General features: G+C 36.2%; 3 protein-coding genes across 3 annotated transcripts; 2 read left to right on the top strand and 1 right to left on the bottom strand.

Annotated features, from left to right (window-relative positions):
- Positions 1 to 4,592: 4,592 nt before the first annotated feature.
- LOC130730271 (vacuolar protein-sorting-associated protein 37 homolog 1) lies at positions 4,593 to 9,267 on the top strand. The gene is made up of 7 exons (XM_057582235.1): positions 4,593 to 4,710; positions 4,854 to 5,054; positions 6,145 to 6,232; positions 8,293 to 8,332; positions 8,429 to 8,475; positions 8,567 to 8,687; positions 8,797 to 9,267. Exons 1-7 carry the CDS (start codon positions 4,697 to 4,699, stop codon positions 8,955 to 8,957), a joined length of 672 nt encoding a protein of 223 aa, XP_057438218.1. The 5' UTR covers positions 4,593 to 4,696; the 3' UTR covers positions 8,958 to 9,267.
- A 1,391-nt stretch (positions 9,268 to 10,658) lies between these two features.
- Positions 10,659 to 11,598, bottom strand: LOC130732614 (non-classical arabinogalactan protein 31). Its single transcript, XM_057584625.1, has 2 exons — positions 11,381 to 11,598; positions 10,659 to 11,169 (listed from the first exon to the last, which is right to left on the bottom strand). Exons 1-2 carry the CDS (start codon positions 11,556 to 11,558, stop codon positions 10,805 to 10,807), a joined length of 543 nt encoding a protein of 180 aa, XP_057440608.1. The 5' UTR covers positions 11,559 to 11,598; the 3' UTR covers positions 10,659 to 10,804.
- An 875-nt stretch (positions 11,599 to 12,473) lies between these two features.
- On the top strand, positions 12,474 to 13,987 carry LOC130732613 (protein PELOTA 1-like). The gene has a single exon (XM_057584624.1). It carries the CDS (start codon positions 12,592 to 12,594, stop codon positions 13,744 to 13,746), a length of 1,155 nt encoding a protein of 384 aa, XP_057440607.1. The 5' UTR covers positions 12,474 to 12,591; the 3' UTR covers positions 13,747 to 13,987.
- Positions 13,988 to 14,252: the final 265 nt, after the last annotated feature.

Raw genomic sequence — 14,252 nt, 5'->3', positions numbered from 1 at the left:
GATTTTTTAAGTAAATCTTTGGGTTTTTTAAGGTAGTAGTGATCTTTGTTTATTCTACTAGTTTTAGAAAAAAATTAACATTGTAAATCGATAATAAATCACTTAGCGATAATATGTAGGTTACAAACCAGCATTTCGATTGAAGTATCTCTTGTATATTTCCTTTTGAAAAATATGATGATAGTTTTACATTATAAGCTAGTATCAATATTAATAGTCAATAATAAATGTTATTGGCGGCAGACTCATTAGCGCGCCAAGCTTCGAGAGAAGCCGCTCCACGGCGCTTTTGGCGGCAACCCCTCACATTTGGTTGTGTTGCTGGTTTTGAAAAAATGATGATAGTTTTAAATTACAAATCAGGATCAATATTAATAATCAATAATAAATGTCATTGGCGGCAGACTCATTAGCGCGCCAAACTTCGAAAGAAGCCGCTCCACGACACTTTTGGCGGCAACCCCCTCACATTTGGTTGTGTTGCTGGTTAAGGATGCCCTAGTTTAATTTTATTCTATGTTTCTTTTTTCCGTTTGTAAAACAAAATATATTTATCAACCACGTTTTGGAAAGCGCCAACGCTTTCTTCAACAAATTTTGTTTTTTTAATCTGAACCAAATTTAAAATTATAAATCAATAACCAATAGTATATATTTTACTAACTATATTTTGGATTTTTGGATGATAATTTTAAATTTCAAAACAATATAAATAATATATATATATATATATATCAAGCACATTTCAAGAGAAAATCTGATGACAAATCTAAATTTTAAATCAATATCAATACTAATATCTTTCTTGAAAACAACTAATGTATACATTTACCAATATATTTTTAAAGTTTATGGAGTACAAAATATATATATATATATATATATGTTTTTTTTATTACAAAATATATATATGTTTATTGTGGTTGTTTGTGATATATGTTTAAACGTACTTTCAAACAAAATAATAGTATATGTTTAAACGTATAATGACAATATATATGTATTAACCACATTCTGAAATTTTGATGAGGTCCACTTTCTTATGTCATTGACTTGTTCAATAATCTTTATTTATCTTATTAATTTTAGTAAAATTTGAGAATTGTAAATCAATTTGATAATATCTATTTTGCCAACCATATTAAAAAAACCATATTTTAAAAATTATGAAGATTTTTAAAAACTCAAATCAATATATATATAATCACATTCGTCGAATGATAGCTCAAGTTGTAAGAGTTATGGAACATATCGGTTGGGGTGGGGGAGGTCTCCCTAGAGAGTGCAATTTATCTCTCTGATGTACCAATATATACATATATATATAGGCTTAATACATCAGAAGGCCCCTGTAATTGTAAAGGGAATCAAATCTAGGGCCTAGAAAATTTTTGCATCAAATTGGGTCCCTATAAATTTTTTTTTAATTCAATTAAGGCCAAAGTGTGCCAGCTCTCAATTTTATCCCAGTCATCATTTCCACGTGGCTTTTATTATTATTTTTTAATTTAAAAAATAATTAAAAAATATTTTTAATTCCAACTCTATTATTTAACCAGAAAACTTATTTTTTAAAAATTTACTAATTTACTAATCTGATCTAATTAAACACAACACAAAATTAAAAACCCTAAAATTATGAATTCATCCCCAACCTCCCAACCACCTTCCTCAACACCTTCTTCATTCCCACTCTCATCTTCAACAACCCACTACTCTTTCCTCCTGTTGTAACTCGCTCTCTTCTTTCCGATGGTTTCAGTGGCCAAATTGGTTACGGAGGGATCCAGAATGGGAATGAGAGAGGGAGGCCGACTCCAGATCTTGACTTGGGTGCATCTTCATTTCCGGTTTGCTGGGTTTTCTCTTCACCCCCACTCACCATTCTCCTTAAAGCTTGAATCTTTTCACTTTTCCTGTACAGATCTGATTTTTCGTTCTCCATTTCTTCTTCCCCTTTGTTGGATTTTGGGATATTTGGTTTTGGGGGTGGGGTGGGGATTTTGGGATTTTGGGATTTTCGGTTCTGGGTTACCCCATCAAAACCCACACCTCCATATCTCTCTCTGCGAACCCCTTATCCCTTATGTGGTGGTTCTTCCTTCTTCCTCTCATGCTCTACTCTGCTCTCCCTTCTTCCTCTCTGCAAGTTCTGGTTGTGGGTTCAATTCTTTTTTTGTTTTGATTTGATTCTACTGGGTTTGAATGTGCTGTGGTGGTTTAGATATAGGTTCTGTTTGGGGGTAATGGAAATTTTGATGATAGATGCCGGTGGAGTTGAAATTGGAAGAAACAGAGTTGTGGCACATGGTGGTTATGGGGTTTGGAAGCAATTTACCAAGTGGATCAAGTTTATCAATTTTAGGGTTGAATCTGAGATCGAACTTGGTGGATCTGGACAAGATCGAACTTTGTCATCTTGTGTTTGATAAGTGTTGTTGTTGCTTGTTTAGAGTTTGATAATTTGAATTCTTCTTCCTCTCCTAAAATTCTGAATTCATCCTCAGTTTGATACTGGTTGGGTTTGTTGTTGATAATTTCTGGGTTGAGTTTGTTGTTTTTGGGTGAAGGGTTTAATTTATGGATTAGATAAGTAACCCTAATTTATTAAGTTTTTAAATTTTTATTCTGATTAAATTATTGAGTTGGAATTAAAAATAATTATAAAAGCCACATGGAATTGATGACTGGGATAAAATTGAGATTTGGCCTTAATTGAATTAAAAAAAAATTCTTAGGGACCCAATTTGATGCGAAAAATTTTCAGGCCCTGGAACTGATTCCCTTTACAATTACAGGGGCCTTCTGATGTATTAAGCCTATATATATATAATCACATTAATCACAGTTTTTTATTTTGTAATGAATATCAATATTAATACCAATATTAATAATCAATATTGATGTCTATAATTATCAAACACGTTGGGGGGAAGCACATAAGAATCTAAACTTCGATTGACACAGTTGGACGCAAATTCTAAGTTTGACTCTTACATCTTTATTAGTCGAGAGTTTGAATCATTCGTGTCCACTAAAATCTTAATTAATCACCTCAAATTTTACTTTTTACTATCAATTGAAACTAATGAAAGCTGTGCAACTATAGTTCCACCTCAACTTGACTAGCCCCAATTACAAAGCACCCTTCAACCCAAGTTTGATCCCCAATAATAAGCCACATAATTGGCCTAGCTACGAACATGAGAAAAAAATAAACTAAAATGAAATCATTTACCAAATTGGCAATACTACTTAAAACAAGACCCAAATAAAAGTTGTGCAAGCCTTCACCACCATCTCACAAATCCAACTCCACCTCCACATTATGAAACCCAAACTCACAAGGGACAAATCAAGCTTGATCGCAAGAACTTCAACCGCCAGAACACCCAAATTAATCACCTGCCTTTTGTGGTTGCCCAAACAATATATCCTTCCTTATCTCTCAACACAACACCAATCCCTCAACTTAACACAGACGGTGCAACACCAACGTTGATCTTGATAGCACCAACCCTTATAGGAAGCCAACTCGATCTATCCAAGCCAAGCGAAATACTCGGGCCTCGACCTCCATTAGGACCATCATGCAGGGCAGGATTGATATTGTTCGGGCCAGTAACATGCGAAGAAGTAGCGAGATTAACACCTGGCTATAGAGACCACAACAAAGACAACTGAAAGTGGTACTCTTGCAGCTCCATACCAGGATGTAAGACAACAACATGAGAGCCACTACGTATGCCATCAAAACATAACCATTTTCTAGCCCCCAAAATAAAATAAATCAGAACGCAAGCAAGTTCCGCAACCTGCTTAAGAGCTCTCAAAATCACCTTTGTCGTCCACTATCAAAAGTCTTCACCAGTAGCATTCATCCACGAAATCTCCAAAGTCGACACAAACCATAATTGTTTACTCCACCATCATTCCCGAAAAACATGGTCCAAGGTCTCATAAACACCTTCACATATGGGACAAGTGAATGGACGTCTCACCTCCTTGTTCTAAAGTCTCTCCCGAGTAGGCACACCTGAGAACCTGCCACATAAAATGATGATGCCGACAAATAGAGGACATCCAATTTACAAAGCTTAGACCAAAGCTTATTCTCATGTGCTAAAAGACCCTGGAAATGTGTCTTCCCCTTCCCAACTTTCGATGCGATCATAAGTCGTCTTGACACTAAACAAATTGGGGCAACAATTCATACCAACACATCCTCCCCTCTCACATCAAACACCAGAATGTGCAAAATCTGCTCAGTTTCAAAAGGAAGCATCATTGCATTAGATGAGTATGCTAAGGAAATTGAGTATCCTTATTTATTTTTTGTGATACATCGAAAAAATAAATTGCACCTATCAGGAATCGATTCCTGGACATCGCCCCACCCAACCCATATATCCTAAACTTCTACCACTTAAACTATAATACGAGGACAAAATTGAGTATCCTTCGTGTTGGGGTGATTGTTTTGTACTTTATTTTTTAACAATTCAATTTCTTGCATTCTTCAAATATCAAAACTCTACTAAAAAAATAATATTTTAATATTACATTTGTCTAAATATAATTGGAAGTTTATTATTATAGGAAGCAACGATCGTCCTCGCTTTCCTTCAAGCACCGTCTCTAAACTCTCGAGGGTTCACGTTGCTTCTTCTTCTTCGGTTGGTGAAACCAGTAAGCAATGTTCAGATTCTGGTAATTCTCCGTTCCGCATCGAAATCCTCAATCATCTCCTTCACCTCTTTCGATTTCTTGCGTTTTTTTTACAGTAATTATCGTCATCGAATTTGAATTTAGGGAACAATTTTGATGTTGACGTTGATCTTGTTTGTTTGCAGGGGATCGCAAGAGCAGCAGCAGCAGCAACAACAACAACCGCAGGATGGTTCTTCTTCACAGTCGTGGTATCCGCCGTCCGTGACGAGCTCGCCGAGGCCAGCCACGCCGACTTCCTCTTCGTCTTCATCTCAACAGAGGCCTTCTTCGCATGTTCCTCCTGCTGAAGCCGCTGGGATTATTTCTGCTTTGAAGGACAAGAGGTAAAGCTCTCTCGATTTTGATTGCATATGAGTGGTTTCACTGTGTATTGGGTAAATGGGGGTATAAAGTGTTTGTTGATTTATCTGATCCAATATTTCAAAGCTAGTTGTTTTACCTCGAGAGTGGTTTCGATACGAACCTTTCAAATTATGGCATCTTATTGAGAGTATTAATAGTAGTAGTACCTATTGTTAATTATGATAGAAAGTTAGAAACCTGATGTGTTTTTAATTTATAATGGTTGAATGGCAGAGCTATTTGACATCTGCCACTGAGTTTGATTACATCCTAACACAATCGGATGGTAGTTCAGTGCGATCGGACCAACTAAGCTCCATATGGTCATTGATAAAGGCAATCCAACCAAATGGAAACAATAGGCATAGAAAGGAAAATTTGATCACTTCATTTAGAATGAGCACAGCCACAGAAATATGCTTTTAATATTAATAGAGATGACTTGCCTGGATGGTTGATAAAATGCTTATTAATATATTGTAAATTGGGATAAGATGCTTAATCTATGTGAAATTTCTTTCTTGTTAGTTCTAGTCTATCCCTTGTCTCACGGTATGTATTAATAGTTACACGAACGTAGATATCTATACTTTATGTGCTTATGAGAGTACTTTAGTCCTTTCCTTTAGTGCTTGTAGAGTCAATTTCAAACTGAAAGTTCTGTTTGTAGTATCTATTATGCTTACTGATTCATCAAGCAATGGTTTTTGTTATCTACTATGAATGAAAATACATATTGAGATATGAGTGAGAATACAGTTTTTATTTTATCTTTGTGACCTTTTTAACAAAGAAAATTGAAACTTGAGGTTCCTATCTTGATTTGGTGAGATAAGATCATATAAGCAGACTGAAAACAAAGAATGAAGGGGTTTGCAACTTTTGTTTTTAGATTCAAGGTCAACTAGGAAAATTTAGAGTTTTTGTATTTTACTCAACGGATTGCAAACAGTGTTTGATGAGGGGTGCTGAGTGTAGTTTAAGAATATCATAGGGGAGGTGAGTGCAATTTTCCCATCCTTTTATGTATGCTGATATAATTTTTTTTTTCTCTTACTATGAATTTCCCAGTGTTGATGAGTTACGGAAGCTTTTATCTGACAAAGATGCATATCAACAGTTTTTAAATTCGCTTGATCAGGTCAAGATTCAAAATAATGTAAGTTTCTCGACTTTACTATCTATTTTATTGTGGTTTATTTCATTTGAAAATTGAAAGTATTTTCATTATACTGCTTAGGTCTGGTATGGCTAATAGGAGCTTGGCCATCACAGTCACACTGTGCTCCTGCCAAGGGAAATTTACCTATCTAGATAAGAAGCATTGCAATCTCATTAGCTACTCCCTCCATTCTAAAACTTTTGACCTTTTAGATTTTTCTTTTTGTTTCAAAACTTTTGATGTTTTAGAAATAAGACTTGGTTAATTTTTTTACCAGGGATACCCTCATTTAATAATTATATTGATAAATATTTCAGAATTACCTGAACTAACTACAGTTATACATCTTAGTTATCGCCTCATCTTTTCTGCTACATCTTTCTCTTTTATGGGAAGTTGGAGAAGAATAAATGAAATAAGTGGAGAATGAATGGGGACATTTTAGTCAATACTCCCTCCGGTCCTATTTATAAGCAACAAAAATAAAATTCACATAGTTTAAGAAATGTAGTTAAACTAGATAAAATGCATTAAATTTGTCTTAAATTAAAATGAACTTCCAAAATTACCCTTTGTTATTAGTGTTGGAAAGTGGAAAAGAGAGAGAATAATTAATGAGACATATTTTACAAGTTAGAATTAATAAGGGCATCATTGGAAAAAATTAATTAATATAGCTCAAACTTTCATTTGGTTCTTATAAAAAGGACCAAGATTTTTCTTCTCTTTCATGCTTATAAATAGGACCGGAGGGAGTATATAATAATATTATACATCAATTAAAATTTTCTTAATGTACATGATTAACCTTAAATGCCAAAACTTTTGAAATGAACAAAATAATTTTGTAAAATAACCCTCAATGAGTTTAACTCTTCTGCAGACCTGCTCTTATAGTGGGTGCTTTTAGGCACTAGGTTGCCCTTATTAAATTAATTTCATTGCACTGCTTCTGCAGTGAATACTTCTAAGATTCTTCAACACTATATACTTTGCTGGTTTGGTGCATTATTCTCCCATAATCTTATTGGTCTTTGAGTGTTTGAGTATGTTGGAGATTATGGAAAAAGAGGGATATTTCTGTGCACGCGAGTCATGTGTGTTTATGAACATATCCATGATTTCTGTGCGCGCGAGTCATGTGTGTTTATGAACATATACATGAAAATCCTCCAAGTTGGCTGTATACTTCTTGAGGTGTTCTGCAATCTAGAGATGGAATTGTTGAATGTTACAAACACTTACCAATTGTCTGGAGTTTATATGTAGAAAGCAACATATTCTGTCGTGTACGTAGACTGTGCATATTACTATGTTAGGGTTCTAAATTAGAGTCAGTGAGCCTGTTGTGTTTGGGCCTGAGTTTGGTGTATCTGTTTGCTTTTGTTATTTGCTTTGGTATTAAGTTAGCTTTTATTATTTGAGTTGGGCCTATTTTGGGCCAGTGTCATTTACTAAGTAAGGTTAGTAGGGTTAGTTTATTATAAATAAGAGTACTCACCTTGGAAGGGTTTCACCCTTGGAATGAAGGTTCTCCTTCTTGTGAACCCAACAGCCAACAAGATAAAGGAAGAGCAATAGGAAGTATTTTTGGTATTTTTGAGTATATAAACTGTAAAATAAAATAAGAAGAGAGAAGAGATAAAGAGAGAGATATGAAAACAATCCTAATGGATTCACAAGAAGGAGAACCTTCTTTCCAATGGTGAAACACTTCCCAGGGAAAATTCCTTTACAAACTCTATACAAAACTTGGGTCCTAAGAAATAGTTGCCATGCTGTAAGTCAGTGGCAGCATTCTACAATGACGACCTGACAACCAATACATGTGTGGAAACAATTGGAATGATATTTAATTCACCACTCAGCCTGTTACAGCTAAGTGACTGTGCTCAACTGCACAGGCTACCTGAGTATACTGGACAAAGTTTATTTGCTGTGCTATTTCTCTATTCAGACATTTTTTGCTGTTGTTTTTGGTTTTGTTGGCTGTTGCTGATGCTGGATTTTGTATTTGCTTGTATTTTAACTATCCTTTGGCCTATTGATATGATCAGCTGAAAGATGAACTTTGCAAGGAGAATTTGCAGCTTGCAGGTGAGTGACTAATTTGTTTTATGTGCTGTGCTGGTATTACATGGTTGGCCATCAGTTTGTATTGTAGAGCTTCTCAAACTTTTGTCTTTTATACAGAGGAAAATCTACAAAAGGAACCTCGTATCATGGAACTTAGGAACCAAGTAAGATCGCAACTTGTTTTTATGGTTTTTTTTTTTTCCTTTTTGAAATTATTGAGCTGATTGTGGGATTTTTCTTCTTTTCTGGTAACAGTGTAGAATAATTCGGACAACCGAATTAGCCACTGCTAATGAGAAACTAAATGAGCTTGAGAAGCAGAAGGAAGAAATGATGAAGTTGAACTCCCCTGCATCTCTCCTCCAAAGGATTCAAGGTATGGCTTGATCTGAAAAATTCTGCAATAGTTCTGGTGATCACAATTTTATCCCTACTGTGACCAATGCTAGTCATAAATTTGACAAATTTATGTGATAATTTTGCAGAGTCTATAAATAAGACAGATGAGGAATCGGAAAATCTGCACCAGAATCTCCTTGACGGAGAGATTGACCTCGGAGCCTTTTTGCAGAAATACAAGAAGCTACGTACCACTTATCACAGGAAAACGCTCATACATCTGGCTGCTAAAACATCAACTATATGAGCACAACCCTTTGAAATATGGAAATTAAAGAAGTAACTCCTTGATTTGGCTCGAATGCATTTGATTTTTGGTTCATTCTTGTCAATAGTTGGCACTGGTCAAAGTTACTCTTGTTACCAATTATGTAAGATGTCGTTTGGATTGAGCTATGAGCTATCTATGATCAAGTGAGAAACATTTATTTGTACAGCTTTAGAATTGAGATTGTTCACCAAACTTTGGTGACTTGTATTCATAATACATCTATTTTCGTTTGGGTATTCCGTATTCATAAAATGAGATTGTTCACTTGGTGACTTGTATTCATAAATACGTCCCTTTTCATTGACTTGTATTCATAAATAATTGTCACCATTTATATGCACCTTTTTTTGGGTGGTTTGTATGTACTTTGGTCTGAAGTATATGGTTTGACCTATGAGATCGTAATTGCCATCATAGAATTTACTTGTGTTGTGACATTACATAAATGTTTTAGAGTAAAATACACTCACCCCCCTCAAGATTTGCAAGAATGACACTCCACCCCATTCTTTTTAAAAATCTACACTCCACCCCATTTTTTATAAAGGCAAATTTTAGTGACGAAAACAAATTCCTCACTACTAAAAACTAATTACTAATTAGTAAAAATTTAAATAAATTTAATGCATATACACTATCATACATTAATTTATGAAAATAATTTTACTGAATTAAATTTAAAAAAACCATTCACTCTGTCTGTTAAGTCCACGTCCCATCTATCTCCAAATCATATTTCTCACCACAAACGGCCACCACCAAGCCTTTACTCCCTTTAACACGGCTCCACCGTCCCACAATGTGAAACCCCATGGCACCTCCATGCCTCAAAGTTTTGTTGCGACCTGAACCCCAGAACGTGAATCGCACATCCCTAAAGCCACTTGTTCAACTACTTCTTGTGAATTTCACCCCTTGAAGTTGTGAGCGAACGCTCTATTGGTCTTAGATATTGTTGGATTTTGTTAAAAACGATGCTCCACCGCCTCGTTGGGCTCTAATAACCTCAGATCCACTTCATATTTTCATAATTTTGTTTCTCTATTTTCTTCACCCATTTGTGTTGCTTTTTTGGCCTACAACCCAATTTTGAAAATTGGAGGTATAAAGAGATTATTTTGATTAAAATTGAATTATTACCAAATATGAAAACACAAGCATGTTTCACTATGTTCGAGATATGGTTTGTAAATCGGGCAGGTGTGCTATTGCATAATTTGCATTATGAATTTACGGAGGAAAAACGCGATTGAGAGAATGAGGAGGATTGTGATGTTTTCATTTTTAAATTTATTGGATTATATTGATTTTTTTTTGAAATTATTGATTAACAATTTAAATAATAACTAATTATTAATGAAAAATATTTTTCGTCACTAAATTTGCCTCTATATAAAATGGGGTGGGATGTAGATTTTAGATAAGAATGGAGTGGAGTGTAATTCTAACAAACCTTAAGGGGGGTGAGTGTACTTTACTCAATGTTTTAACTCCCCTTTTCCTTGGGTGAAATAGAACAATAAATTCCCAGAACATTGGAGCCATTTGATGTTAATCCTCGCTGAATTTTATAATATTTTTGCCGAATTTTAAGTAGATCGATTTGTTGGGAGAACAAAACTTGTGTTGAACAGGTTGAATGTGGTTGAGAAGTTTTAGTTAATTTTGTGCACTATAAGAAGAAACATTCATTCATGTATTTGTAATAACGAACACTGGATTCTTTTCATCAAATTTAAAAGTTGGCAACTACTTCCTTGCAGAAGCTAATAAATTGAAAAGGAAAACAATCATGGATATTGAAGTTAATGAGAACATTCTCATTAGTAATAGCCTCCTTGACCTCGGGGATCTTTAGATTCAGATTCAGAGGTGGCAGTGTCGGGTTTATCACACATAGGACTAGTATAATAGAAAGTGTTGAGCGCGTATTTGATCGAACCGCGATACACCGATGTCGGGTAGTTGAGGTTGACGCCAGACTTTCCACCACCGAAGTCAGTGAGGATGTTGCAGACATGATCAGGGGAAGACACCAACCTCACGGAGCATCGTTTTGTATCGACTTCCTTGCCGTAGACATACTTGTTCACAGTGATGTCGTACTGCCCCGACTCGTCCGTTGCATCACTTGTGTAATACATAACCCTGCTTCTCTTGTCCATGCATGTTAGGGACACCTTAACTCCTGTACAAGTGCTGCCACAATTAGGAACCAACCAAGACATATACAAATGAAAAGAGTGAATGCTAAATTTTGTCCCTAAATGTCGGGATATTTCTTTTTTCTAGGGACTAACTTGCCCGACACTTACACTTTCAGCGGCGAAATTAATATTGACTCGAATGAAAATGCGACATAGGAAGAGACTAGATTGACAAATGACAATGACACATACCTTGAATTGGCTTACCACCATAAGTCCATTCGTTCCATCCCATGGTGCAGTCCTGGCAGAGCACTTTTCCACCCACGTGAATGACTTCTGGTTGATCCGAAGCTGAGACAGCATTGTTGTTGGTGCAACCCACAAGCACAGAGGCTGCAATGATCATCAACGCTACTGAAAATTCCATGTCTCTCTCGTGCAAGCAATTCTCAGGGATATATGGCTAGATTGGCCAGGAAGAAGGAAATATATATGAGAAGCAGGGCTGATTCTTGTGTGTGTTTGAATTGGGAATAAACGTGGAAGAGCACTACTAGGGGCTCTTGACGTGCAATCCATCATTCAATTCTTTATAATAAAAACAATTAATTAATCATAGCAACAATGGTCAGATTAATTCAGAGTTTGCAACTAGCTGACCGTGACCAGCAGATTAAAAGCTTAAATATAACAATGAGTTGGTTTAATGAAACATGACATGATCTCGTACTTGATAGGTAGCAGATTTGAACTTCTGCTAATCTCCTTGAAGTGAGGTAAATGTAAGTAAACTGTAAATACTCTTTGAGCCCGACAACTTTCACTGTTTGGGCTGAGGCACCTTCTCTCACCCTAAATTGTTTGTAACAAAAAAAAAGTTAAAAGCTTAAATAACTTAATATAGGCAAAATAATTAGGGATTGTATAAATCGCCTAAAATTTACCTTGAGTAAAATAACTGACTTAGATGATTAAATAATATTTTAAAATGTGCAGTACAAAACTTGAACTAGTCACATATGTTAAAATATTATTCGCTAAATATTCCATCAAAATTTACACATGCACTCATTTTTCCAATCTTACCATATCTTATTTAACATTTCTCATCTCATTTCTACCTCATAGTAATTTTGATTCGGGTGTGTACAAAACATGTCCCCAACTCAAAATAAGAGTTTGGAATAAACAAATGCATTATCTAGCTTGTACCCAAAACAAGGAATTGTTTGATTTGTTTCCACGGTAAACCAGCTTCATTCTGATCCAAGTTAAACAAAGGACTCAAAGACTCGGAATAGGAGTACAACATGAACAAGCTACCACCCCAATACATTTCCTATAGGTAAAAACATTAGACTGAATGCTGCCACAAAATTTTCAACATCAATCCTCAATCTTGGGCGTAAATTGCAAAAAACCTAAACCTTCAAAGAACACCTCACCGGTCATTAACTATCATGAAGCTCCTTGAGAAGGATATTACCCTAAACCAGTCGGGTAGTGTGAAGGTGATTGCGGAAGACCCCGATGACTTATGGCTCCTCTACAACCTCATTTCCAGTGGTGACACCGTCACCGCCGACACCACACGCAAGGTCCACCTCCAGTCATCCACCAAGAGCACAGCCGCATCACGCGTCAAGCTCACACTCCACCTCAAGGTAACGCGCCGCGACTTCCACAAAGACTCCTCCACCCTCCGCATCCACGGCCGCAACCTCGAGCCCAACCAATATGTTTCTGCAGGATCCTTCCACACGTTCACCCTCGAAACAAATAACCCCTTTGAGCTTCACAAGAAGCTATGGAACCCCCAAGCCATCGAAATCTTAAACGAAAGCACTAAAAATCTCACATGTTCTTCTGATTCTTCCAATGCTGACATTGTTGTTGTTCCTCTTCAACAAAACCAAGCTGAGATATACTTGCTTACAAAAGGGATTACCACACGTTGTTCCAAGGTTGAAGCTTCACCATCTTCTTCACATTCACAAGCACTGAGAAAAGCTTCCTTTAACGTGTTCTTCCGTGAAGTTTTTGTCGATTTTGTGAAGTGCGTGGATTTTAATGTGGTTAGGAGTGTGGTGATAGCGAGCGATAATGCGTCAAGGAAGAGAAAGGGAGAGTTTCATAAGTTTTTGTTGTCAGAAGCTAGGAGGTTGAGGATGAGGTGGATAGAGGAGAACAAGACATGTGTCGTGGTTGTGGGGCCCGGGTGTGGTGATTTGAGGGACGTTTTGGGTGACGTGGCGGTGATGAATGTGATAAGGGAGAGCAAGGTAGGGTTGGAGATTAGGGTTTGTAAGGAGTTGTGGGATATGGTGTGTAACGGCTCAGATCGCGTGTGTTATGGTCCAAGGGTTGTGGAGAGTGCGCAGGAGATGAGGGCTATTGAGACCCTTTTGATAAGTGATGAACTTTATAGGAGTGAAGAGACTGGGGTGAGGTTAAAGTATGAGGGTTTGGTGAGAGCAGTGAAGGACGGTGGAGGAAAGGCTTTGGTGTATTCCTCCATGCATGTCTCAGCACCGCATCTTGCTCAGCTCACGGGTGTTGCTGCTATTCTAAGGTTTCCTTTACCTGATCTTGAAGACATGGAGGATGTTGTTTAATTTAGAATTGTAATTGCTTTACTTATTGTATATTAGTTTTAAAGTATTGGTGTATTTGAAGCTGTAATTGTGGTTGCTTTACAATCCTTAAAATTATAAAAAAAATGAATAAATTAGGATTGTATATAGTCATACTTATAGTTATGATCGATGCAAATATGGATAGAGGTGTTCATCGGTTAGGATTTGACCTGACGAACTCGATAAATCAAACCAAACCAATTAAGTTTGTTCGGATTTGTCAATATTCGGGTCCAACCCAAACTAAACAAATGTCAAAGTTAGGGTGATTAGTTTCTATCAATCACTTAGTGACATCTTCTCTTTGGTTGGTTAAGTATTCATCTCACTTCCCTGCTTTAAGTTTTCATATCATAAAAACACACAACTCATTTATGAATGGCTCGAATGGAGTAAGTAATGTAGAGTGAGATTTAATGTGACAAGATTCCAAGTTGGCTTCTTAAATGCCTCACTTTGTCTTATTTACAGATACAACAACAAAC

The sequence above is a fragment of the Lotus japonicus genome, chromosome 1 (assembly GCF_012489685.1).
Source record: "Lotus japonicus ecotype B-129 chromosome 1, LjGifu_v1.2".
Taxonomy (NCBI): domain Eukaryota; kingdom Viridiplantae; phylum Streptophyta; class Magnoliopsida; order Fabales; family Fabaceae; genus Lotus; species Lotus japonicus.
This window is presented reverse-complemented; position numbering and strand designations above follow the sequence as displayed.